This window comes from Panicum hallii, chromosome 1 (genome assembly GCF_002211085.1).
Source record: "Panicum hallii strain FIL2 chromosome 1, PHallii_v3.1, whole genome shotgun sequence".
Taxonomy (NCBI): Eukaryota; Viridiplantae; Streptophyta; class Magnoliopsida; order Poales; family Poaceae; genus Panicum; species Panicum hallii.
In genome coordinates, this window is record NC_038042.1 from 55,825,249 (window position 1) to 55,849,136 (window position 23,888).

The window sequence follows — 23,888 nt, forward strand, 5'->3', positions numbered from 1 at the left end:
GGCAGGCATCTGCTTAGGTGTATATATGCACAATGCCAGGAGCAACAGAGCCAGATGGGACCGAAAAAGGGGACAAACACAAGGAGGTGGATGATTCTTGGTCCCCAATTTTCCTCAACTGATGTCTTGTGCGACTTGTCTCCTTTCTCCACTGTGCAATTGCATCACTTGCCATTGACAACAAGTTAAGCAAATAGGATAAAGCTGCGCTTGCTATCTGAAACGAAAGGCAGCTTCTGAAACTTTTTCCCTGCTCCTCAATAGAGGCTGCATTCCTTGTTGAAGGTTGAAGCTACTGCTCCATGCTGTGCATGAAACTATCATAACATGTAGTTGTAGACAATTCCAGGAAATGATTGTCTTGTCCACATGCAGGTATTCTGATGTCACCGATCTTCGGCGACAGGGAGTCTGCTCGTCAAGGCCAACTGAAAGATGTTTCCTTATAGACATGGGTTTCTAACTGTGCCATAGGATATTATTTCAGTGAACCATCTGTCGGAGACTAGTACGGTCTGTTGATGCAACCAGGCTGATGAAATGCAGGAACAGATCAACTGTTGTTTAATTCTTTTGCTCGTTTACCTTTTAAAGATAAGGGGCCAGCTAAAATTGAGGACGTACAACAATAAAGCAGAACATTTGGCGTTAATTTACATATAGATCATTATTAGGTTGCAAACTGTAATAAGATTAATACTTCATGTTACGATGTGATATGCTATGCTGATAAATAGGAGTAGGAATAGTAAAACGCGTATGAAGAAAGTAAGACCATATCACAGTATCAGACTCATCTACCAGGGATCAGCTATCTCAGTAACCTATTGTATCCAACAACTCTCCAATGCTATAATATATAGGGTAAAATGCATCGGTAGTTCCTAAACTTGTGAGGGTACGTTACCTAGATTCATCAACTTCGAAAATGCATATCTGAATCCACAAACTTGTTAACTTGTTCACTGCAGGTCTATACATATCCACGTGTGCATATAATGCTAACATAGCATGTTGACTGTTCGTCTCTTATCTCATTTATCGCCCTCTTCTCTCAATCTCTTCGGTCCAACCCCGCCCGGACCGTCGGGCAGCCCTAGCAAAGTGGCGGGATCGACAAGCAACCTGCCATCCAAGAGGAAGACTAGAGGAGGGAGATGGTATGGTGGAGAAGAAAGCTAAGAGAAAATGCATCAATTTTCATCATAATCCACGTTGGCAGCCTCAGGAACGTGTCATGTCAGCGTTATGTGCATACGTGGGTACATATAGACCTGCGGTGAATAATTTTAAAAGTTTATAGATCTAGGAATGTATTTTCGGAGTTGATGGAACTAAGTGACACACACTCAAAAAATTAAGGACTACTGGTGCATTTTACTCTATAGCATACCATGCAAATCCCATGCTAATTTCATCCGATCTGTACTGCTTCAACGTCGACAATAACAGTCGAAGTTAAGGGGAGCTTTCATTCATGATTAGTTGAACTCCGTCTTCCTCAGTGGTTGTGACTTAAGCCTTCACTGTCCAAATCACTGGTTGAGTCGTGAGCACAACTCCATCACATTATTGACAGCGAGATTCAGAAGCAAAATTATAAGAACTTCAGGGTCCCGTGTCCATTAGAGACAACAGAAAAAGGACATAGCATCGTCTAAAAAAAACTGAAAAAGACATCTCTGTCTGCAACGAGTATGGCATGCGTATTTGTTTTCTCTTACTACGCTAGCAAATTTTGGAGAGAGGCAGAGCGATCGATCAACCCAAAATGCTGGCTATTGTAAGCGCACAATGCAGGATGGCTAGAAATAAAGCTTTTATGCAGTTAGAGCAAAAGCTTGAATATGGATAGATTCTATAGCCATTGCAGTTAAGTTTGAGAGTTGATGCACATACCATTTCCAGTCATTCGTCATTTGGTACCACATCACAATTCAGAGTTCTCTGTTCATCTTATGTGCAAAAGGCATGCAGATCACACTCCCATCCTAGCTGTTAGTATGTTGCTGTCCTATAGCTAGCTCTAGACTAGACTGCAGATAGGCCCATAACATTCAGAGACGTGTGCCCCTTTCGCGATTGACAGGTTGCTCGGCGCCAGAGTTTTTTCCCAACTGTTACGTCCAACTTCGCAGGAAAGTGATCCCGGCTGCCTGCTACTGGTTTCACTCACTGTCGACACTGCCCGGCGTCCACACTGCTGTGCTGTCCGTTTAATGGGTTTCAGTCGCTGTCCTCGCTGCAACTGCTACGCTCTGCACCGTAGCCCACTTGCTGTAGGTGACAATGGAACCGAACCTAACTCTCGTCAATTAGATCTGCATCTTCTGCTTTCTTCAGTAATTGGCTGTGGTTTAATTCTTCTGATCTGTATCGTTTTGCATTAGCATGCCCTTGTATGACATTTTCTTTCATTATCAATAATATGCTTCGGTGAGGCACTGATTGAACAAACTGGAGGCAGCACAGTTCAGCTAACCAATTCATCAATTAAGCTTAAGCATATGCGTCGCAAATCTTGTCAGTTTTCACTTTTCAGGGAACGCTAACACCAAAGTCTGATAACTTAAAAGGTGCATAGTGCCTGATTTGGGTGCCCTTAACAATGTCAAAGATGGTTAATCCGTCAGAATATCGCTGCTGACATTGGCAGTCGGACTTACAATCATGAGGTGTGAGTTTCTGCCGACAAACATAATAAGCTCATCATTGACATATTGCAAACTTTGCTTGCAGTTGTGGAATGCCAACTTGCTTAGTTTTTAGTGGTTCATGTAAAGGACGAGAATGAGACTCGAGTTGGCGAGGGCAGAATTTCTTTTAAAGTGGATTGCAGAAGCAATCGTTGTTCTGAAGAATATACTGCAGGAACTGGAGCTTCTTGGACATATGACGTATTATTATTGGCATGAGAAGATCCATGACCTTGACTAGAACCAACTAGATTCATGTTCATTATCGTTGGTTAGCTTATAGTGTGATTATCGATCGACAGATGTTCCCTCTTGCGGTTGGTAATTGCAAGCAGATGAACTGTCGGCCAGCAAGTTCATCAGTCCTCTTTTCATTCCTTTAGTGTGTCTTTTATTTTTGTCATATCCAAAATGATTTTTAAAGCGAAACCGAAATCGGCCCGTTGTTCATTCTTATCCATATGTTATTGGGCCTGAGAATCCAACCAAGGCTCATGTCAGTCATCGTGCAGCCCAAGACAAATAGCAAAGGCCGAGATAAGCCCACTAACAAAACCGCCCATCTGACCGTCCGCCTCCCTCTTGACTTGTCAAACAAGTAAAAAGGTTGCCTGATTGCCTCGGTCCCCTGAAAAACCAGGCCTCAACGTCACTGGCAACGGGCCCCACAGCAATAAACATGGCCCGCAATAAACGCACAAAAATCCAAAGAAAGCGAAGTGGAACTCACCACCTCGACGCCGAAGCATTTCTTTCTTCTTCCCCACTCCGCCCCGTCGGCTTCTCGAGCCCTCTCCAAAACCCTCCTAAAACCCTAGCATCCGTACGCCTCCGCCGCACCGATGGCCTCCTCGGCGCAATCGGGCGGCGCCGGAGGCGGCGGGACGATGACCTCCAACCCCCGCGTCTGGATCGTTGCAGGGATCGCAGTCGCCGGCGTCATCGTCCTCGCGGAGGCGGCGCGGCGCCGCAGGCGGTGGCTGCGGGGCAAGTCCAGCGCGCCGCCCGACGCTGGAGCCTTCTGCGACCGCTTCGAGCTCTCCCCTCCGCCGCAGCCGCCGCCTCCCGCCGCGCGCCACCTGCTCTCGGGCCTAACCTTCGCCGCCAGTGACAAGTGAGCCCTGGAAGTTTCCTGCTCTGCTTCGCTGTTCTGAGCGATCTTAGTTGCCCGCCGTGTTTTTGATCGATTTTTTCTTGTTTTAGCTTCGAGATCGAGGGCTATGTAGCTGGGTTTGGAAACCCGGACTGGAAGATGACTCATGAGGCGCCGAGGCACACAGCAGTGACTGTCACAATGCTGCTGAAGCAGGGGGGCACCTGCATCGGAAGGACAGTCATGGATGAACTCGGCTTTGGGTTTGTACCTTTTGTTGCTTCGAATCGAGTTGATTTGAAATGATTAATTAATGTTGTGAGCTGTTGGCGTCAGGTCACTCACTGTTACTGACATGACTTCAGGCAGCTCCAGAATTTATACCTGATAGTGCATATAAATGGAACGGTAAAGGTCAAAATGGTTAAGAATAACACTACGGTTTTTGCGTTGAGTTCATAGATAACTTGAGCGTTGAAACTGTAATGGTGTGTCAGAAAACACCTTGTGGGGTGACTGTAACTCAGAAATACCTTTAAGTTTTACCTTTTTTGTGACCAGATCCTTAAACCTTCACAATTACATGGTTGTTTGTGCAAACACCATTAGGAAACTAGGATCTTTTTTCCGCGAAAACTTCTTTAACATTTACCATACTTACCACAAGCTAATTTACCATGTTTTGTCAGTGTCACTGGAGAAAATTTGCACTGTGGAACACCAACCAACCCTGCTTTTCCATCACTTGTCCCTGGTGGATCATGCAGTGGAGCAGCTGTGGCAGTTGCTGCACAACTTGCCAACTTTGCTCTTGGTATAAGATTGCTACCAACTTCCTCTTCTGATTATAAATCCCCAATTGTCCTTGTAAATGGAACATTTTCCATTTTTCTTGCCATGCCATGGAGAAATGCTGTCTTTATGTGTAATAGTGTTATGTTTTGCTCTTTCCACTTCTCCATATGTTTTTTCCTTCTATTCCTGACCTTTTTAGGCTCTTAAAATTCTTGTAGGTACCGATACAATTGGTGATGTAAGAATTCCAGCTTCTTTCTGTGGGTTAATCAGTTTTAGGCCTTCTTATGGTGTTGTATCTACTCTTGGGACCATACCAAATTCACAAAGTCTAGATACAATCGGTATTTCCTTGCCCCTGTCAATAGTCTTTATTGTTATATTTGTTACTTATTATGAGTTATGACAAGCATTTTCGTTTCTTCTGTGACACAAGTCGACTACCTATTTATTTTATGAGCACGCAGAACCTCGTGTGCCATGTTAAAGCAGAGGTCAAATCCATATACATCCTTATTGTAAAAGGAAGTAATGAGATTAAAAAGATATCAAATAATTCCAACTACAATGGAGTTGTAACTAAAACGTACCACAGTTACAGTATGAAAAAAAGAGTTAGGAAATCTGATGAACAATCTTTTTCTGGACTGTAAGGAACTTATGATGAATATTATCCAACCACAGTATTCACAAACAATGAAGTAAGATTCAACCCTCTCATTAAACAATATGACTGTATAGATTGGAAAACTATTCTCCCTTCAGAACAGCCTTCAACCAATTATCAATGTTAGTGTCAAATGGCAGCATAGTTAGATTCTATTTTTAGAAAAACGAAAATTGTTTATTATTTATTATTTCACTGGATTTCTGAACCTTGTTAGGATGGTTTGCGCGAGATCCAAGTGTTCTGCATCGTGTCGGAGAAGCTCTATTACCAGCTACTGCAGGTGGACTTAAGCAAAGAAGGCAATTTGTTTTTGCCGATGATTGCTTTCAGCTGCTAAAGGTCTCTAACCAGAAAACTGTGCATGCCATAAAAAATGCTGTCCAGACATTACCCGGATGTAAGTCATAATGATGTGTCCTTTTTCTTTAATTCATAGATTAGTTACTTTACGAGCAAGATCAGCCTCAATTAATCCCATATGTTGCAGATCAGCCACCTAAACACATCAATATCGGCCAATATCTTTATTCACATGTACCTAGCTTGAAGGAGTTCTGCGAACCTGCTACAAAGTTACAAGAAGGAATGTCAGCCTTGAAAGCGCTCTCCACAGTGATGCTGTTGCTGCAAAGGTTTGTTTTCAGTAATCATTTGCCCCAGTTTAGAAATGCCAGAGATGATAATTCTTTTAGGAGCTAGTCAAAATTTGATCTGATCATATCATTATGCTGTTTTTCTGTCTGAGTTGATGAGTTGATGTCAAAGCTTTGGATTCTAGGATATGCTGAGTCGCCTAGGTCTTTATGAGTGGGCCATAGCTGGCAGGTTGGGCACCATGTCAGATAGTGAAATTGTACCTTTACCTTATGCTTGGAAACATTTGTGTTAGTGACAGTAGGCTTGTACTTTGTGAACTCTTGGATTTCTGGATTGTTGATTAGATCTACCAGTTGGGAGTTGGAACTTTTCCTGCTTGTGATTTGATTTGCAAGATTAACAGCAAAACTTTTTATGCTGTTGGAAGGATTAATTTCTTCATCCTAGCGCTACATGCCACTTTCCATGCAGCTAAATTCCTTCTGGTTTCTATGAAGACAGTTCAATCATTTAATGCAAGGGAAACCATTTTTTTGCTGCGCTACTGTTGTTATTTTAGAACTGGATTTTTTTATTTATGCTTTATTGTTTCTAGCTCAATCTGAATCAACAAGTAACCTGGGACTTACACGCCAATAAATTTTTCAGATATGAGTTTAAGGCAAGTCACGAGAATTGGGTTAACACTGTTAAACCTAAGCTTGGCCTTGATATCTCTACTCGCGTACTACGAGCTGTGAATTTTGCACATGATAACATCAAATCTTTGTACGCAATAAGAAATGAATTGCGGGCGGCACTCAAGAATCTTCTAAAGGTAGTTTTCCACTTGACCCTTGTTCACTGGTTTTTAACTACAGATACTCAGCAGCGTGAATTTTATTAGCTCCTTTTCTTGAAATTTCATGCTGCAGTAGCTACTGGAAAAAAGAGAGTGTACTTTGTGGTAGGAGTTGGACAGCAATAAAGTGCTTTTACGCGGAGGATTTTCACTCTGTGAAAAAAAGGAACTGATAATGAATCCTTACATTATTGTTTGTTATAGTAGACCCAGAAAAAACAATAAAATGTGTGCGTGCATATAAATTCCTTTTAGTGACAATGTTGATCACATAATAATTCCTTCATTTTGCTGCATCACCATGAGAATTCATGGTAAATTTTTGCCAAAAGCTAATTGTTAGATTGAATGAAGGATTTGTATGATGTTTTTGCTTTTAGCTCTTTCTTTCATCTGGATTTTTAACTCTTTCTTTAGGATACCGGAATTTTAGTTCTACCAACCACAGCTGGATATCCTCTGAAGAGAAACTCTAAAGAAAGACTATCATCTGGATTTGAGGATAGAATGTACAAATTTGTAGGCATTGCTGCACTTTCTGGCTGTTGTGAGGTAAGGCAGTATCTCCACTGATTTTCTTTGTGTTATTTTCTTCCTCTTGAAAAAAAAAATTAAAACAGCCTCCTCACTTTTGCAGGTCACTATTCCATTGGCAAATCTGGATCACCATGTCTCTCTTTCATTTGTAGCAGCACATGGATCAGATAAATCCCTCCTTTGTACTATCCTGGATACATATTCTCTTATCCAGGAACAAGTAGTTTTGGCATCCAAGTTGGCAACGGCACCAGTAACCAATGGTGACCTTAATGTTGATGTTGATGTCGATGCATCAGAATTGCTGAAAGAAAAGGTTTATTTTCAGCAAACAGACTCCCCCTCCCTTCCTCCCTTCTTCTTTCTTTATGTTTTGATTTCTATATTAGTACTAAAAAGGCCTATTAACACCTTCAAGTCTGTCCTGATATTGAATTGATCAACACTGTGGTTCAGGTTAATAACAAGTTTGAAACAACCAGCCTGTCCTGATATTGATCTACCTTTACTAGAAGACTTCACCACATCGCTCTCTTCAATCGGACAAAATTATGGATACTTAATTAGAAGAATCTCAAGAAACTATAATAGGATTAAGGTTTTAGGAAAACCTTATTTCCAAGTCTAGAAAGATGTGTTTGGGTAGAGGGATATGATTCATGCTACGCTATATTCTTTCCTGTGTCATTGTGTATCATAAATCTTGTTTAGCTATATTGTAGGACAGCTCGATCTTTGATACGCAGCATTAAAATACTAGGTAAAAAGTAGGAACACTTACTGGACCAAACTACATTATGCACATGCAGATGGTTACTCTAGTCTGTTACCACCAACACCAACTTAAAGCAACCGAGTTCATTTCTTGGACATCTTGTTCTTTTCAATTTAAATTATCTTTGCTCCCTTGTCAGGGAAATAGTGCTTTCAAAAGAAGACAGTGGAGCAAGGCGGTTCAGTTTTATTCAGAGGCCATCAGTTTGAGTGACACAAATGCAACATATTACTGCAATAGAGCAGCTGCTTATCTGGAACTGGGGAGGTATACTTGCTACCAACCATATTTTTCTGCTTTAAGTTTTTTTCTAAATCAGTATGTTAAATCTGGTATATGTAATCTTATGCAGTTTTAAACAAGCTGAAGCAGATTGTGACCGGGCCTTACTGTTGGATAGAAAGGTAAGATTTCTTTTAGACATAACAGTCCCATGCTTCATGTTACATGTGTATCAACATTTCAGTAATAATAAAAGGAATCTGTTTAAGATTTATTAGATAGTTCCGCATGATGCTGATATCCTTACCATCTTGTGCTGTTACGGTGGTACAAAATCCTTCTCTGTGAATTTCTTTTGTTGTTTCAGAATGTTAAAGCATATCTACGGCGAGGTTTTGCAAGGGAAGTAACTTTGAATTACAAAGAAGCTCTTCAAGGTGACATTTAATTGTTTGGTGGGCTATAATTACTTTTTTTACGTGTTGCATGCTCTGGTTACCCTCTTTAGTTATGGACGATGCGTCTTAGCATTTAGTAATTTTTATTTATTTATTGTTGGGAAAAGAGTTTAGTGGTGGCATTATGGATGAGCTGTCAGACTGAAACTAGTTTCCTTCATACCTTGATGCCATACTATGACACCTTATGAGCCCACTAAACTTTCTCGGGTATACTTTGTGGATAAACCGCCTTGAAAGAGTTTAACCTTATTTGTACCTTGTATAATTCATTTGCATGTACAGATTTCCAGCATGCTTTGGCTTTGGAACCACAGAACAAAAGAGCTCTTGCAGCAGAGAGAAGGCTGCAAAAACTCCTGAAGTGACGAGGAGCGCCAACCGTCCTACTTGTAAATTTTTGGAAGACGTGCCTTGGTTAAAGGCAATTTTGATCTGTCACTTGTAAAAAGAGAGAAGTGTCCGTGCGATGCCTTCGTTAAACTATTCACCCGTCATAGAACTCTGCTCCCTTTGCTGTCATGCATAAATTTCCGTCTCGCTGGTCAGGACGATTAAGAAGATTTTGGTATGTCCTGAGAGCAGAGGTTCTTTCATCGAGTTCCTTAGACCTGGCAGCTTTTTGCGAGGAAAATTCAACTAATTTATTCTGTCAGTTACACTCTCCGCCGTGCAATACTGCAAGCGGCATGTTTTGTATTATACCATTATATACGATGTACTGCTTGGACCTGAAAATCAAGATCACTTGTGACTTGAGGGAGCTTGGGCCACCTGGATTGTGCAGTGTCTGTGTCAAGGTGGTGAGCCCCGCCCTGTTTCCTCTTTATCATTTCACTTCACTACGACTTGCAAATCGTGGACTATGATGAAGCAAGTAGTGTTGATCGTATTCAGTTGATTGCAGGTTCGTAACACTTGCTTTGTGCAAACTTATTTTTTCCCTACTGAAATTACATCTTGTTTTCTTTTTTGCTTGTGACCAATATGCGAACAAAAAAGAAACTTCTACCGTTCTATCAGCGACATGTATTCAGCCAGAAATATCTGTGCTGCAAAACCAATTGCACACCACATGAGCCCGATCGAAGTACATCCATCAAACGTGACCACACAAATAACAGGATCGAGCACCACTGAAATCTACGTGCACATCCTGTTCCTGCAACGGATCCAGATGAACTTGTAACACGTAGCACATGAGCTCGCACTTTCGCCGTATCTCTCTTCGGCGAAGGAACAAAACACATAACGCCCGCTACTGGGCCGACGGGAACGAGACCACGTCGAAGACACGGAGCGCCAGTTTGTCGCCTCCGCTCCCCGCGCGCGTACGTTTCTTGCGTCCCGGCACCATTTGGGAGCCTTGCACATCTGCTTCTCTATATCTTCCATTCCTCCACGGACTTGCTCTCTTCCCTGCACCGGCAACCATGGAGACGCAGCAGCCCATGCAGCAGCTCCGGACGCCGATGGACCCGCTGGCGTCGCTCGCCTCGAGCTTCTTCTCGGTTTTCTCGCCGCTGCTGTCGTCGTCGGCGCAGCAGCAGCAGCAGCAGGGCTCCACGTTCCTGCTCCTGCCGCTCCCCGTCGCGGCGGCGCGCGCGCTAACCGTGCTCCGCCGGCTCCTGCTGCTCGCCACGCAGGCCTTCATCTCCCTCTTCTTCATGTTCCTGTCCGCGCTCGTGCCCGCGCCGCCGCCGCAGCCGCCGGCGCTCGCGCCCACGTTGCCGCGCATGGAGCCGGGGTCCCCGGGGGGGGACTCCTGCGTGGGGCGCGCGCTCGCGCACGTCCTCTCCGTGGCGTCGAGGCTCCCCGTCGCCTCCCGCAAGTACGAGCTGGTGCGCGGCCTCGCGGAGCGGCTGCTCGACGACAACGTGCGCGCGGGCGGCGCGCGGGTCGGCGCCGTGAACCGGGCCGCGCTCGCCGGCGCGTTCGCGCGCACGCTGCGGCAGCTGGAGTCCGCCGCGGGAGGGGAGTGGCCCGGGATGGAGCTGGCCGTGCGCGCGGTGCGGACGGGGATGCGGTGGTGGAGGCCGACCGCGGCGTCGTCGCTGGACGAGGGCTTCGGCGGGCCCGCGGCCGAGAAGCTGGCCGCCGAGCTGCTGTGGCTCGGGCAGAAGATGGCCGAGTGCGGCGCGGCGCGTGAGGCCGTGGTGCAGTTCGGCGACGCCGCGAGGCTCGGGAGCCGCGCGCTCGTGGCCGATCCGGCGCTCCAGGTCTCGCTGCTCCGGCTTGCCGGTACGTGAAAAACTCTTCGTCATCTTTTGCGGGCTTTAGACGCCACCGCTGCGACTTTTGCTCTGATCCAAATCGTAGCATGATCATGTGTTAGCGTTTCGTGAATTCGTGACGGTTTCAAGGGCGCCTGTACCGAAATTTGAATTGACGTGGTTGGATATGTGCGCACGTCGTTTTTGACGGGAGAAAATGCGGTGCCGTGGTGTGGCGGACGACGCCGACGGCGAGGGGGAGATGACGATTCCATGGTCGCGAGGGCTTCAAACATGGGGAGGATGGTGTGAGCTGAGTAGACTCTGGATGGGGCTGTCACTAGCATATCTGTGCCCTTTGACGCCTCTCCGTAGTCGACATAGATGTTAACTAGCAAAGGCTTGACGGGAGAAAGAATCCTGGAAGGCGCCGCTTAGCCATACTCGTGCCTTGTAGTCCAACCCACGTACAGGTTTCAGCCCAGAGCTGGCGCTTCCGCGTTTGGACCCGTCTCCGGCCGGCGCGCAGCAGAGAGTTAGTACCACCTTGTCCGCCTAACGGAAAAACCACCAGCTTACAAGCCTGAGCGTAGCGCTGTTGTTGTCTCTTTGGAGACATCCGATAAAATTGGAACGATACAGAGAAGATTAGCATGGCCCCTGCGCAAGGATGACACGCACAAATCGAGAAATGGTCCAAATTTTTTGACGTTTTTGCGCGCAGGTCCCCGGTCCCTTACAAGTACACCCCTGGAGCTTCTTTTTGTCCCCTTTCCATCTATCCGTTTGTTATTTCGAGGTCCCTGCGCCTTTACATTTAGGTCTATCCTTTGCCCTTCCCTTGCAGTTGCAACTTCCAACCTAGGAAGCTTACATCCTGGGTCCAGACACTTATCTATAATCACAATAAGGCCCTCTGGAGCTCTGGGCGCCTGTTAATTTCTCAGCATGCCTTGGTTTTCTTTTTCTCTTTTGCATTGAAACAGTAACAGATCTTTTCTCTTTTGCATGTCTAGGTTTATATTTTGACCCTTGTCGACCAGATTTCTCTAAGCTTGTGGAGTTGGTGTTGAGAAGGATATACTGTATACACCCTCATATGTTCCTGTTCAAAGAGGTTCTTTTTTTTTTTTTCCTTTGCATGTTGATAAAGGTGTATTTTGCAGCACCTTTGCACCTGTGCGTGCTATCTTCAACGTTTTACTAGCGTAAATGCATTGTATCCGCAACATGCATATAAGCATATCTTTTTATTTAGTGTTGTACCTCATCTTGTGGGGGCCACACTAACAAATGTGCACCTCCATCCTTGTATAAGTTCTCAAATTCGACCTTGTTCGCAGTTCTGCTGTAGCATACTCGATAGTCAATACATTTTCTTTCCCTTCAAATCAGATGAAAGAGCTGTTTGATCGGTTCGTGCGCAGTGTTTTTGTTCAAGCACGCCAACTCGAGGGAGTTCGAGCAGAGCACGGGCGGGAAGGAGGACAAGGGCGCGGTCGCCGAGCAGCGGATGGCGATGCTGCGGTCGTGGCTGCCGCTGCTGTGTCGCGGCAGCACCGGCACGGACGCGCCGGTGCTGACCGGCCGGGAACGGGCGGAGATGGTGGTCGTGCTGGAGGACCTGATCGACAAGCTCAGCTGGGAGCAGCGGGAGGAGGTCCTCTCGCTCTGGCTGCACCACTTCGCCGCCTGCCCCGACACCGACTGGCCCAACCTCGAGAGCTGCTACACGCGCTGGTACGCCGAGTCGCGCAGGCTGCTCGCGTAGCGCGTCGACTGCAGAATGGAAATCATGTACTATAACTCTGTAGAAGTGCTTATGTATGTACGCAGTATAGCAAAATGGAAAAAAGATCATAGACATTTGACTTCAATCACATTATGGAGTTGTGTAATACTACTTTGAATGCAGAGGTCATGCATGCACTTATCAGAACACAAGATATTGCGCAATACACCAGACTTTATTCCTCCAAAGAATTAGGCTGTAACAACAATGAAAAACAAAGGTCGAAACGGTGACTGTGCTTATTCTAAGGAGGATGTTACTATGAGTAATACAGCCCTTACAACAGATTCTTGGTGTTCATATCCTGATCACTCTACTGTACTGTACATATATCCCTGCGGACAAAAAGAAGTTACAGTTCATCTTAGCTCACTTGTAGAGTTTGTCCTTCCGATGGCGCTTGATTCTCCAATAGATACAGATGCTAATGATTTTGAGGCCCAAGCGGTGGCGTTCATTGCCCCCTCCTGCAAATTCCCCCGCTTTGAACTTGAAGGGTATAGCCTATGGAATTTCTGTCTTGCTTGCTCAAGGTAGGTGACGAAATATTCATGTGCACCCGTCAAGTTTGCAAAGAGGTTGTGCCTCCTCCATGCCCATCTGGCAAAGGAATCTATCTTCGGGAAAAGAAGATACAACAACCTCAAGATTACAAATGCGGTTGCCAATGACAGGTAAGTATCCTGCTGAAGTATTTTCTCTGGCGAACGCGCCCACCAGAATGGGCAATTTTCCTGTCCGACATCCTTTTTATGCTCAATATCATCTAATGAATGTCCGATGGACTCCCCTGCAGTTGACTTCACCGAAGCATTGATACCTTCATCACATAAATTTACCAATTGTAAATGATTTAAGAATAGGAAGCCCCAACAACAATGTTAAAAGTTTCTGGAACAAAGAGACCACAACTGAGCTGGAGAAAGCCAAAGCTCATAATCCTACATGGATCAGTTTTTCAATGTGCAAAGCAACAAGGCTGAATTATAACAAGCATGCAAGTAAAGCCATCCCAATAAGGAGACAAGAGTAATAAGGAGTAAATAGCACACCTGAGACATCAGTGTAGAAAGCAGCAAGTGATTTAACAGTCCTTGGTCCATGATACCGGACTCTCATGGTTGAATTCAAGAGAAACAGCGTTGGAAAACCATGAATTCCATATCTCGATATTATGCTGCAGTTCCAGCAATATATTACTATTCCACCAAACAGATGTACTACACTAAGAAATAAAACTTTCTTTACTCTATGTGAGGACATACCTTGGCCTAATTGCAGATTCCTCAAATGCAAAATGCCGAATAGTTGGGAATAAGGAAGCTAATGTCTCAAAATTTGGTTTGCATTCTTGTGAGAATGGGCACCATGATGCATAAAAAAGGACAGCAATATAGTCATCCTTGTTCATGTGAAGAAGATTAACTGCCTTTGCCAATGTGACCTCATCTCCCTACAAGGTTAAACTTAACAGTCAGATTCCATTGTAATAACTACAGCAGATGGGAAATCCTTGTATTAAGGGAGAGATAAAGTTCAAGCTAGAGGGATTAGTTTTTTTTATTGTTTTGGCATAAGCAATAGCATCCGGCACAAGCTGCTAAAAGTTGAAACCAATGAACAGAAGCGGATATTATATAACCTGAGAACTACCAATAAATATTATAATTATTATATGAACCCTAAAGATGATCCCCCCCCTAATTCGCAACCTAAATATTCACGCTAAACAATTGGCGTCACGAATCATTTGCTAATTTCTACTCCATGAGACCATGGCGCAACACAATAATTTGGGACATGGTAGTGGAATGAACAAATTCGTATAGATATCAATTTTTTTTTTTGCTAATTTATCACAGCGTTGCGTATAGCTTACCTCGATGACGCCGACCGGGTCGCCCAAAAGGCGATCCAGCGTCGAGCACATCTTGGGAGTCCCGAGGACGGATTCCACGATAGTAGGGACCCAGCACGCATCGGTAGGAATCGAGGCGGCGGTGGAGGGCCCGACGCCGGCGAGGAGGAAGGGTAGGAGCAGCGCCGTCCACCACGGCTGTCGCAGCGCCATGGGGCTGCCGCGGGGGGGCGAGCACGCTGCACGCATCTACCGGCCCTAGATCCGGGCGCCCCGAGCGCGGCGGCGGCCGCGGCGCGCACGCTGGGCTGCGCTCACCGCCGGGAGGGGCGCTGCCGCGGCAGCCACGGCGACTCGGGCGGCGGGCGCGGCGGTGGGTGCGGGGGGTGGGTTCGGTGTGTGAGGCGTGCGTTGTTGGGGGTCGCTTTATCGGGTTCGGGCTCGACCGGGCCGTCCGATCAGGATCGGGCGGCGCAGGGCCGCTGGCCAGCCAGTCTGGACCCTCGGGGCGCGCGGGTCGTCGTCGCGCATGACGTGCGGGACCCGGGACCGCGATGATGGACTGGGCGGCGTGGGCCCCGCCTGTAGTAGGGGTCCGGGCATGACGGTACATGATTGCTACGCGCGCGTGTATGACATGTGGACCCTCCCGTAGGTCGGCCGTGGGTCCACGTGGCATTAGATGAGTGGGGCAGTACCTGTCAGAGTGTCAGTTGCGGCCTCGCGGAGTCGCGGGCGCGGGCGCACGCGACCCGGCGGCGGCAGTGTTGCCTGCAGGCTGCCGTGAAGAATCTGATCTGCTTTTGGAGTCACGGATAAATTGCTGCTCGTTCTGTGGCAATCCTGGGGAGAAACTTTGCATCTGGTACCCGTGTCTAGAGAGCTAAAAAAGAACCGCACTTGGCCCGAGATTGATTGCTAGGACAATGCTTTTATGATACCGCCCCGATAGGTAATTCGTGGAGTATAGCAACGAAGTGGGCAAGTGGCTGGTCTTTGCAACAATCAGAGACAATTCTGGTGTAAGGGCCTGTTTAGATTGAAGTAACTTGCAACAGTGCTACTGTAGCATTTTCATTTGTATTTAACAAATTTTATCTAATTATGGACTAACTAGGCTTAAAAGATTCGTCTCGTGATGTACAATTAAACTGTGCAATTTGTTATTTTTTTACATACATTTACTGCTCCACGCATGTGTCCTAAAATTGATGTGATGGAGAGAGAACGTAAAAAGTTGAAATTTTAAAGGCATCTAAACAACGCCTAAGATTAGAGGAAAATAGTTCGTTGCAGTTGGCACTTGTGGTGTGACGGAATCGAACTGTCGAAGTGAGCCATGGGAAGAGGAATGAGTGCTCTGATGCCATGTCGCTGTCGCTGCAATTGCTCTGGTACCCGTGTCGAAATGTTGGAATTATGATTCGCAATCAAGCGTGAATTGCAGGGACGACACTAGAAAGGGAGGGCTTTGTCAAATCACCAGTTTCAACCACAGCCAAGAGCCAACTGACACACAAATAAAATTGCATTTTAAGTCGTTGTAATGCTTTTTGCAAGACCTCATGAACTATGCCGTAAGTCTCTGGCCTGCTGTTTGCCGTTTTTGACTGAATTTATGCTGGCCCAGAGTATTAGTAGAGTTGACATGTTACAAGCAAGCAAAACAGACAAAGGAAAAAAATTGGAACGATGAAAGAATGGCATGCCAATTCCTTCGGATTAAGGTGGCACATCACCATCACATTGTCATCGGCCAGCTGGACGCCCCATCCTGCCCAAGAAGCACGGGGGCCTGAAACCACATAGCAATACGGCAATACCAACTCACCGCAATAGCTCCTGGCTCCAGCTAACGCCAAACAGGCATAAAAAAAAATGCCTGTAAGCTCGTAATAAACTACCACAATGAGTAAAAATCGACACATTCTTCTTACAGGTAACCATGTATTCTTCTTGAATAATGGCCTGATGATGTACAAAAAATTCTGAACTACAGAAATGGTGGAAACATATAATAGTGGAAAGTTTACAGTTTGCTATTGCTTATCATTCATCTCCAAATAATTATATTGATTTCAATGGGCTGTAGTCTGGGACGACCAGTATATAGACCAACCAATTTACATACAAGGTACAAAAATAAATGGGTACAGTTACAAAAAGAAAATGTAACAAGGGGGAGAAATGAATTATACCTATATGGCACATTGGCCGCGATTATGTACACCGCAGCAGCATCCCTTTATTGGATATGTTTTTCACTACTCAAATAATTTTGATGGCTTCCTCTCTGTATCCTGGCAATAAAACTTTGGCCTGGAAAGCTTAGCCACCAAGCCTGTTCTCTGCCACAGCACTTGCCCGATCAATCTAGTGGAACCTTGCAGTTCCATGGCGATGCATGACAAGTTAGCTGAATCATGCTTCCTGTGTTTTGACCCAAACTTGTACTCAGTTCTGCTCAGACAATAATTGTAACAGTGTGTAGTGGGAAAGAATAAGTTCATATCTTGTGTCAGTGTCTACTATGCTCCTTATTTTCTGAGAAAGGGCTTCTGACAGACCAGTAGCTTTTCATCACTAGCTATGTCAAGATCTAAAATTCGGGCATCCCATCTGAGTTGAGCAACAACAGATCTTGCAGCTTCAATACGAGGGGCGGTGTCACGGATTATGACCCAGCCCTGCATCAACATCAAACAAGTATAAAAATTTTGGGCAACGCACGTAAAAATAATCTTATGATTGATGCATAGTGCTCCACATGTGTGGAAGTACGCAAGTGCAAGACTAATCTGATAATTGTGCTGAATGCCTTCATCATGGGTAACAACAACTGTGCTTTATAGCTCTATAGTAAATAAACATAAGTATAGCAAAGTGTATTTATCTTTCCCATTTTAAAATCTAATGTCAAACCTCTTCAGTAGAGTCTATGTTACCGATAGACCATGATCAGAGTGATTGCCTACCAAAGTATACAGCCAGATAAGGACTAAAGTTTTCAAGAAACTAAACCCCAATTAAGAAACAACAGTAATAATAAATAGAACAGCACCATATAAACGTTTTCGCCATTTAGAACCATCAACAAACCCATACCGGGCAATGTTATGTCTCATCTCATGCTACACATGTATCAAATAACCTATAGATGTGAATTACAGACATGATTCTTAACTGAATAAGCGATTCCCATATCAGTGTAATCAGCCAAATATTGATTACCTCTGGTCGTAGGATTCGATCAACTTCCAAGAATATGTCAAGAGTAGAACATCTATGCATGTGGCTCTTCTCAAGTGATAGCAAGCCATCAGCATGCACCATATCATATGTTCTTGGGTAAGTTGGAAATGCTTCACACCTGAACAAATGTTTAGCCATCCATCAACTGAAGGTTAATCCGGAGATCCAATGCCGAAGTTGTCTATGAAATTGATATTTTACGTATGCAACTATGCATCAATCTCCATGTACTCCAACAAAATTATGTGAAATAGAGGATGCTATGATTCCTCTTACAGCAACAAATTTCCTAAGCCTAAAATTTGCATCGATTAACATTTCTTAGTTATGACTGTCTATGCATCCACATATGAAGTGTAGTTTGGAAAACTTTATCAAGAAAAAAGGCAGTTCAAGATTAAGAATTAGCAGAGCACGCACTTGAAAATAAAAAGGGGGGAAACGAACTCAAGACAAAGAAAAGATCATGAAGTATTACCAGTCATGCTGAACCCCAATAAAGCCACGGTCAAATATTAGCGGTAGATAGTTTGGGGCATTCGTAGGAACAACATTCATCACCCATACAGACTTTCCAGCCTTCAATAAAGCAGCATTAAATCCACCAAAGTGAGCATTCATATCTAACACGTTCCTTAGCATGTTAAATGGTGGCTGTGGGTCCTCATCACCAGGTCTCTTTGGATGATCTGAAAATATAAGTGGAGACAGCAACGACCAGTAGTTTCGAACCATGGAGTCCCAGCTTGAAGCATCATCAGCAAATACATCTGAATGCACGCCTGATAAATTTTGAAGGTTCTTAATGAAAGGCAGAGAAACATTTGAACATTAAGACACATACTTTTAACTTTATTTATTTGTTTGCTTGTTCTGCCCATTCGCATTATGTAGTCAAATACTTACCATGTATGTCAAGTTCTGTTGAGTTCTGTCTAGCCTGAGATGGCCAGGTCGTTCGATGTTCAATGGGGATCCAACGCTGACTTCTTGTGCCTGATATGCAGGGGTTTAGTGGCTGGTAGTATGGTGATTCTGGATCATGGCCACAAAGCTCAGGCCCAGATTTCCTGCAAAACAACACTGTAAGTTCATCACTTGTCAAAACATTTATATATTATAAAGTCTGTAGGTCTTGGTATGCAGCACAGTACCTTGAAGTGTAGCAATCCCTTTTATTTGTCTTTTTCCATACAATTGTTTCATCTTGTTGTGACAGCATCTCCCAACAAAGAACCTCAGCGGAGTCACGGATGGCTGTCCATTTCTTTTTATTTTCTTTGTCACGCAAGGCCCTATGAGTATTCAAATTCGATGTCCATACAAAATATCCATCAGGCCTCAAAAGCCTGTTCACTTCAACCAAGAAAATGCCATCTGCAAAATTACAGGGTAAAGCAATGTTTACTTATTTATTAAGACTGAAAGAGATACTACTTTATAGCCATCCTAAAGTACCATAAACCTTTCTTTACAGAAATTCTATATATGCAAGTTTGCAGTGGCAAGGATTACAAGTCAACTGAGAGTAAACCCACAACTGCATGCCCTTGGATATTTAGTATTCAGCTAGAAATTTATACAGATCTTTACATGTGCAAGTGCTAATATAAGATATTGCTGAACAGCATTTAGTCAATGAGAGCCAAGACAAATGAAAGAAGAAGACTAACACATACCATTTTTGTCCCATTCAATGTTGCACTTCGCACAATGCACCATATCGAAGGAAAGATAGGGATACGGAAGCTGCTTTGTTGCAAATGAACCAATCATTGCAGGAATGCCTCTCTCTAGTGTAATTTGCACTTGGCTGCCTGATGCTTCATAGTTAGCAATGCACATGGTCAAGAGATCTCTCTCAAAAAGATGTGCCCCAAAGGTACCAAATCCACATTCTATGTCAAGGACTGTCCTAACCTGGAAATGTCATGGCAAGAAACACAATCAGAAAGAATGCCATAAGAGTTTTTACTCCAAGTCTTACTGTAGCACATCATAGCATAGAATGAACAAAATGAACAAGGTATGTCCAACTATGTTTCGCATAATGGATTATAGTGAAGAGTGAAGATCCTAAGATCCTACCAACATGCCTTTGCAGTACAGTACAGTACAGGAAACCCTGATATATACTTTACAGCACATTGGGCATGTGTGGTTTCCAAAGCCAAATTAAGTAGAAATAGACTGGCACTTTCCAACCAGCGCACTCAACACGCAAGATTTGTAAAAGTACCATCAAGTGGAAAGACCACGACTGACAAGTGCTGCTGAATAAGAGATCACGATATAAAAAGGATGACAGGGCAGCAGCTTGCCAACAAAATACTGTTATCCAAACAAATACAACAATTTTCCCCAAAAAAAACTGCACGATCATGATGTGCTTAAAATTGCACCACCATTCTGAAAAACAATGCTTAACCAAGTACCAAGCCCAAAACAACTGCTCAGCAGAAATCACATGACCTACTTAAGCAACCACTATAAGGTACAGGTGTCCTGAATCCTGATAAAATTAGATCTTGCCAGAAGCCACAAAATTCATAGGATGTTGACAAAGAGCACTAGTAAGCGTGGATTACTCTTTTAAGAATTAGATTTTGTACCAAAGAGTGACACCTCATTGACATAAATGCCATTGGTTCAGTTTTATACTTTCACTTCAGCTAGTTCTGGGTGTGCATTACCATATGGAAGTCAAATAAGTAATTGACACTTTGACAGCATAGGTTAAAACTGAATAAATGGCAACAACTCACCCCAGCCTCATTGAAATTGAACTCATTCCGCAGCCCAATCATCTCGGCAATTTGATGGGCATAATCCTCCACGCCATCGGCCATGTGCGCGTCCGACGGGAAGGAGATCTGGTCCTCCTCCACCATCATCCTGTTATCAATGAGCAACCACCGAATTCACAACCAGTGGACTAAACCCACCACCTCGAATTTTACCGACGGAGCAAGTTTTGTTCACACACCTCTTGAACAGGCTCCCAGACGAGAACTCCTGCCCGCTAATCCGCACGTTGTCCTTCCAGATGAAGCCCTTGCCGCTGGGCCACCGCACGGGGATCCGGTAGCTCCGCGGCGGCGCGACGAGGCAGGTGACCCTGCCGTCGCGCGTGCACTGGCGCTCGTAGCTTATGACGACGCCGCCTCCCAGATCCGAGACGTCGACGGCGTCCGTGACGTTGTAGTAGCAGGGCACGTAGTTCTCGTACTCGGGCGGGCACACCTCGGCCTCCTTGGCGCGGACGCCGCCGCCCGCGAGCTCGCCAATGTCGAGCAGGTCGGTGACCAGCTGCTCCTGCAGCCGGCGGTACCCCCGGTGCGCGGCGGCCGCGGCCGCGCGCGCCGCCGCGCCGCGCCCCGCGTAGAGCGACCCCGCCCACAAGACGGACCCCACGAGCGCCGCCGCCGCCAGGACCAGGACCCCGATCCTCACCGCGGCGGCCGCGAGGTGGCGCTTCCGCGCGCCGCCCCGCCCGAAGGCGCCGCCAATGCCGTTCTCGCCGGGCTCCTTGGGGTCGTAGTACGCCCCCTCCTCCGCTGCCGCGGCCGGCTTGCCGCCGATCCCCGACACCCCCCGGTACAGCGGGCGCGACATGCCTGCTGCTGCGGACGGATCTCACGGGCCGCACCAGAGCCGCATGGAGCGCCGCGCCACGCGGGGGCGCCACGTACTGGGACCGCAGCAGCGAAGCAGCCCCGCAGTGTCCTCCCCTCGCGCTGCCGCTGCTGGTCCACTGAGCGCTACTGCCTCCTCACCATTGCAATGGAGAAGCGAATAGAAGCAGCGGCACCAAACCAAGTAGAAATCGATTGACTCCTTGGCCGTTCCGCTCTGGAATCCGGATCTCTTTTCTTACCCAGGCGTCACAGGACGGAACGGGAAGAGCAGAGCGAGGAGAATACGGGACGGGACAGGGAACACTACCACACTACTACACTAGCAAGTTGCCTTCACAGACCGGTATAAATAGGGATGGGGATTACGGTGCTGGGTCAGCTGGATGACATGTGGGCCGGGACCATCTGGGCCCACGGTCTGTGGGAGAGAGAGGGGTGGCGGTGCTGTTGGGGACGGAACCGAAATTTAATGCGGGCGGGGCCCGCCGGGGTTTTGGAGGTGTGCCGATTTCGTTTGACGTGTGTTGGGCTCGGCCGGTCTCGTGATGCCACAGAATGGCGCACACCCGCGTTGATTTTCTTCTGAACGTGGTGGCGGCGTGGAGCCCTGCAGCTGGATTTTTTAAAACCCCGCCATGTAGAGATTATTATAAAACTGATGGTTGATCGGGTGATTGGTTAATAATTATGCCGGACATTAGATCCCAAGCGACCGTCGTCGCCGCATGTCATGTGCAATCCCGGGGAGTGCAGGCTTAAAAAAAATTGTTCAGGTTCAGCATGTGTACTACTAGTGCAGCAGTGCTACGAGGTTGGCATCAGCTGCAAGTGTGCATTATGCTGCCCTCGGCGATTTGGAAATGGAATAGGCAATGCGGCTGCTCTGTCGACGACCATGAGTAAAATGCTGTAAGCCAGTAACTGGCCAGATTCTGGATCATGGGGCACTCTATAATCTGCAGTCGATATTATTGAACAGCCGACCTTAGAGTTGAACAAAAAATAGTAGTGTGGCATCAAGATCTTAGATTCTGGCGTACAATAAATCCAGGACCCCATCCATCATGGGTAACCGGTGACAGTGCCGATTCTCTTCATAGTACCTGTGGTAACCGGCGGGTACATTTTGAAATCCTGCCGGCTGACCTTAAACGCCACCGTGGACCGAGAGATCTCACGTGCACGCGACGGGAAAAGCGGCGTGGCTGGCTGGCTCGCCGTGCGCCGGCGCCGCTGCTTTTGCGGCGGGGGATACTGATCAAATGGGATGGCCAGCCACGAGCCCGCCACTCCAGCGCCGCTGGAAAGGTGCGCCGCCGGCGCCCGTGGTCGGAGCCCAGAATCGACGGCGGCGGCGGCGGCGGCAACCGAAGCCGGATGGGTCGATCGCATCTGGTGATTGTGCCTGAACCGCGCGGGTCGCGGTAACACGAGCCAGCGCGACGCCGCGGCGCGCCCTTGTCCCACGCCCACGGGCGGCCGGAGCCGAACCTTCTCTCGCCGCCGGTGGTGGGCACCCAGCCGAAACGGCCAGCCTGCCCACCTCCTGCCCCCACATCCACCCCGACCGTGAACTGAGCCGACCCACTCTCCTGCGAGATTTTTTTTTCAAAAAAAAATCCTCTGAGAGACCGCAACAAGGCCCATTTTCCGGCAATGGGCTCGCCGCGCACTCGCTAGTCGCCGGCTCACCGCCACTGCCGTCTCGAGTGGATTTGGTTGCCCGCTTTGATTTGACGCCGTGCGTTTCTGTAAAAGGGGGATCGGTGACCGTGAGTGGGTCAGTGATGCTTCCATAAAGCTAAGCCATGGTGTCGCTGTCCCCCGGCTTCCGTTGCCGCCTCCATAAACTGAGATCGCAAGTGATCATCCCCGAGTGGTGCCATGAGTGCGCGAGCATTTGGTTGCTGTAAGGCCTCTCCCTGTCTTTTTCCGTGCCAGTCGGAATGGAAGAGCGTGACATGCAAGTAGGCAACGCGAGGGGGGGTCGTGCTGCGTGGCCATGGCCGATGCTGGACCATTCGTGTCGGTCGCAAGAGTTGTCACTTGCCAGTGACAGCTCTCCATCCATAGAGTTCGATCCGCTCGCTGGTAGAGCCGGCCATAACTCTGCACACTGCTTCCCTGGCTGGCTGCACAGTCGCTGGCACCGACAATGCACGTCTCTCGTCCTCTGCATTTGGTGCCTGCTCCTCCTCCGTGGTAAGCTCAACGCAATCAATGGCAACTCCTCACTTTTTTTAAGAAAAAAAAGGGAATCAATGGTGCCCAGATCAAATGTCCATTTCCTCCTCGAGGAGTACGCATGCCACGTGTACGAAATGCGTTGCACATGAAGTGGAGAATGTACAATAGTACAAGGCCATGCATTGCATGCTACTGCCGGTACAGATCTCCACGCTCCACCGCATCTGATCGGGACGCGGTTTGGGGGGCGCGGCACGAGTGGTC

General features: G+C 46.6%; 3 protein-coding genes and 1 non-coding gene across 4 annotated transcripts; 2 read left to right on the top strand and 2 right to left on the bottom strand.

The window, feature by feature from the left end:
* Positions 1 to 3,440: 3,440 nt before the first annotated feature.
* On the top strand, positions 3,441 to 12,841 carry LOC112900715 (outer envelope protein 64, mitochondrial-like). Its single transcript, XM_025969538.1, has 16 exons — positions 3,441 to 3,810; positions 3,900 to 4,052; positions 4,479 to 4,603; positions 4,803 to 4,928; positions 5,469 to 5,651; positions 5,742 to 5,886; positions 6,500 to 6,668; positions 7,110 to 7,244; positions 7,330 to 7,545; positions 8,144 to 8,271; positions 8,357 to 8,408; positions 8,594 to 8,663; positions 8,970 to 9,041; positions 10,071 to 10,925; positions 11,622 to 11,639; positions 12,325 to 12,841. The coding sequence occupies exons 1-16, from the start codon at positions 3,539 to 3,541 to the stop codon at positions 12,666 to 12,668; spliced, it is 3,063 nt and encodes a 1,020-aa protein (XP_025825323.1). The 5' UTR covers positions 3,441 to 3,538; the 3' UTR covers positions 12,669 to 12,841.
* LOC112879179 lies at positions 11,501 to 11,603 on the top strand. Its single transcript, XR_003226002.1, has one exon. It is a non-coding gene; the product is annotated as a U6 spliceosomal RNA (small nuclear RNA).
* A 4-nt stretch (positions 12,842 to 12,845) lies between the features above and the next one.
* On the bottom strand, positions 12,846 to 14,953 carry LOC112900704 (5'-adenylylsulfate reductase-like 3). Its single transcript, XM_025969530.1, has 4 exons — positions 14,569 to 14,953; positions 13,955 to 14,142; positions 13,742 to 13,866; positions 12,846 to 13,509 (listed from the first exon to the last, which is right to left on the bottom strand). Exons 1-4 carry the CDS (start codon positions 14,794 to 14,796, stop codon positions 13,049 to 13,051), a joined length of 1,002 nt encoding a protein of 333 aa, XP_025825315.1. The 5' UTR covers positions 14,797 to 14,953; the 3' UTR covers positions 12,846 to 13,048.
* Positions 14,954 to 16,565: 1,612 nt separating this feature from the next.
* LOC112900693 (probable pectin methyltransferase QUA2) lies at positions 16,566 to 21,771 on the bottom strand. Its single transcript, XM_025969522.1, has 8 exons — positions 20,786 to 21,771; positions 20,565 to 20,694; positions 19,479 to 19,719; positions 18,954 to 19,176; positions 18,706 to 18,869; positions 18,278 to 18,581; positions 17,779 to 17,917; positions 16,566 to 17,234 (listed from the first exon to the last, which is right to left on the bottom strand). The coding sequence occupies exons 1-8, from the start codon at positions 21,412 to 21,414 to the stop codon at positions 17,085 to 17,087; spliced, it is 1,980 nt and encodes a 659-aa protein (XP_025825307.1). The 5' UTR covers positions 21,415 to 21,771; the 3' UTR covers positions 16,566 to 17,084.
* Between the last annotated feature and the right edge of the window lie 2,117 nt (positions 21,772 to 23,888).

What these genes read in the sequence shown, in the direction of transcription:
- LOC112900693 (XM_025969522.1), bottom strand. Translation starts at nt 21,414, where the DNA reads ATGTCGCGCCCGCTGTACCGGGGGGTGTCGGGGATCGGCGGCAAGCCG. An exon ending in TCTGGGAGCCTGTTCAAGAG is followed by an intron (nt 20,695 to 20,785) that starts GTGTGTGAACAA and finishes CATTGATAACAG; the next exon opens with GATGATGGTGGAGGAGGACC. An exon ending in ATTGGGGTTCAGCATGACTG is followed by an intron (nt 17,918 to 18,277) that starts GTAATACTTCAT and finishes ACATTTGTTCAG; the next exon opens with GTGTGAAGCATTTCCAACTT.
- LOC112900715 (XM_025969538.1), top strand. Translation starts at nt 3,539, where the DNA reads ATGGCCTCCTCGGCGCAATCGGGCGGCGCCGGAGGCGGCGGGACGATG. An exon ending in GTGATGCTGTTGCTGCAAAG is followed by an intron (nt 5,887 to 6,499) that starts GTTTGTTTTCAG and finishes TAAATTTTTCAG; the next exon opens with ATATGAGTTTAAGGCAAGTC. An exon ending in AGAGAGAAGGCTGCAAAAAC is followed by an intron (nt 9,042 to 10,070) that starts TCCTGAAGTGAC and finishes CTGCTTCTCTAT; the next exon opens with ATCTTCCATTCCTCCACGGA.
- LOC112900704 (XM_025969530.1), bottom strand. Translation starts at nt 14,796, where the DNA reads ATGCGTGCAGCGTGCTCGCCCCCCCGCGGCAGCCCCATGGCGCTGCGA. An exon ending in GAATCTGCAATTAGGCCAAG is followed by an intron (nt 13,867 to 13,954) that starts GTATGTCCTCAC and finishes CTGGAACTGCAG; the next exon opens with CATAATATCGAGATATGGAA. An exon ending in TTTCTACACTGATGTCTCAG is followed by an intron (nt 13,510 to 13,741) that starts GTGTGCTATTTA and finishes TATGTGATGAAG; the next exon opens with GTATCAATGCTTCGGTGAAG.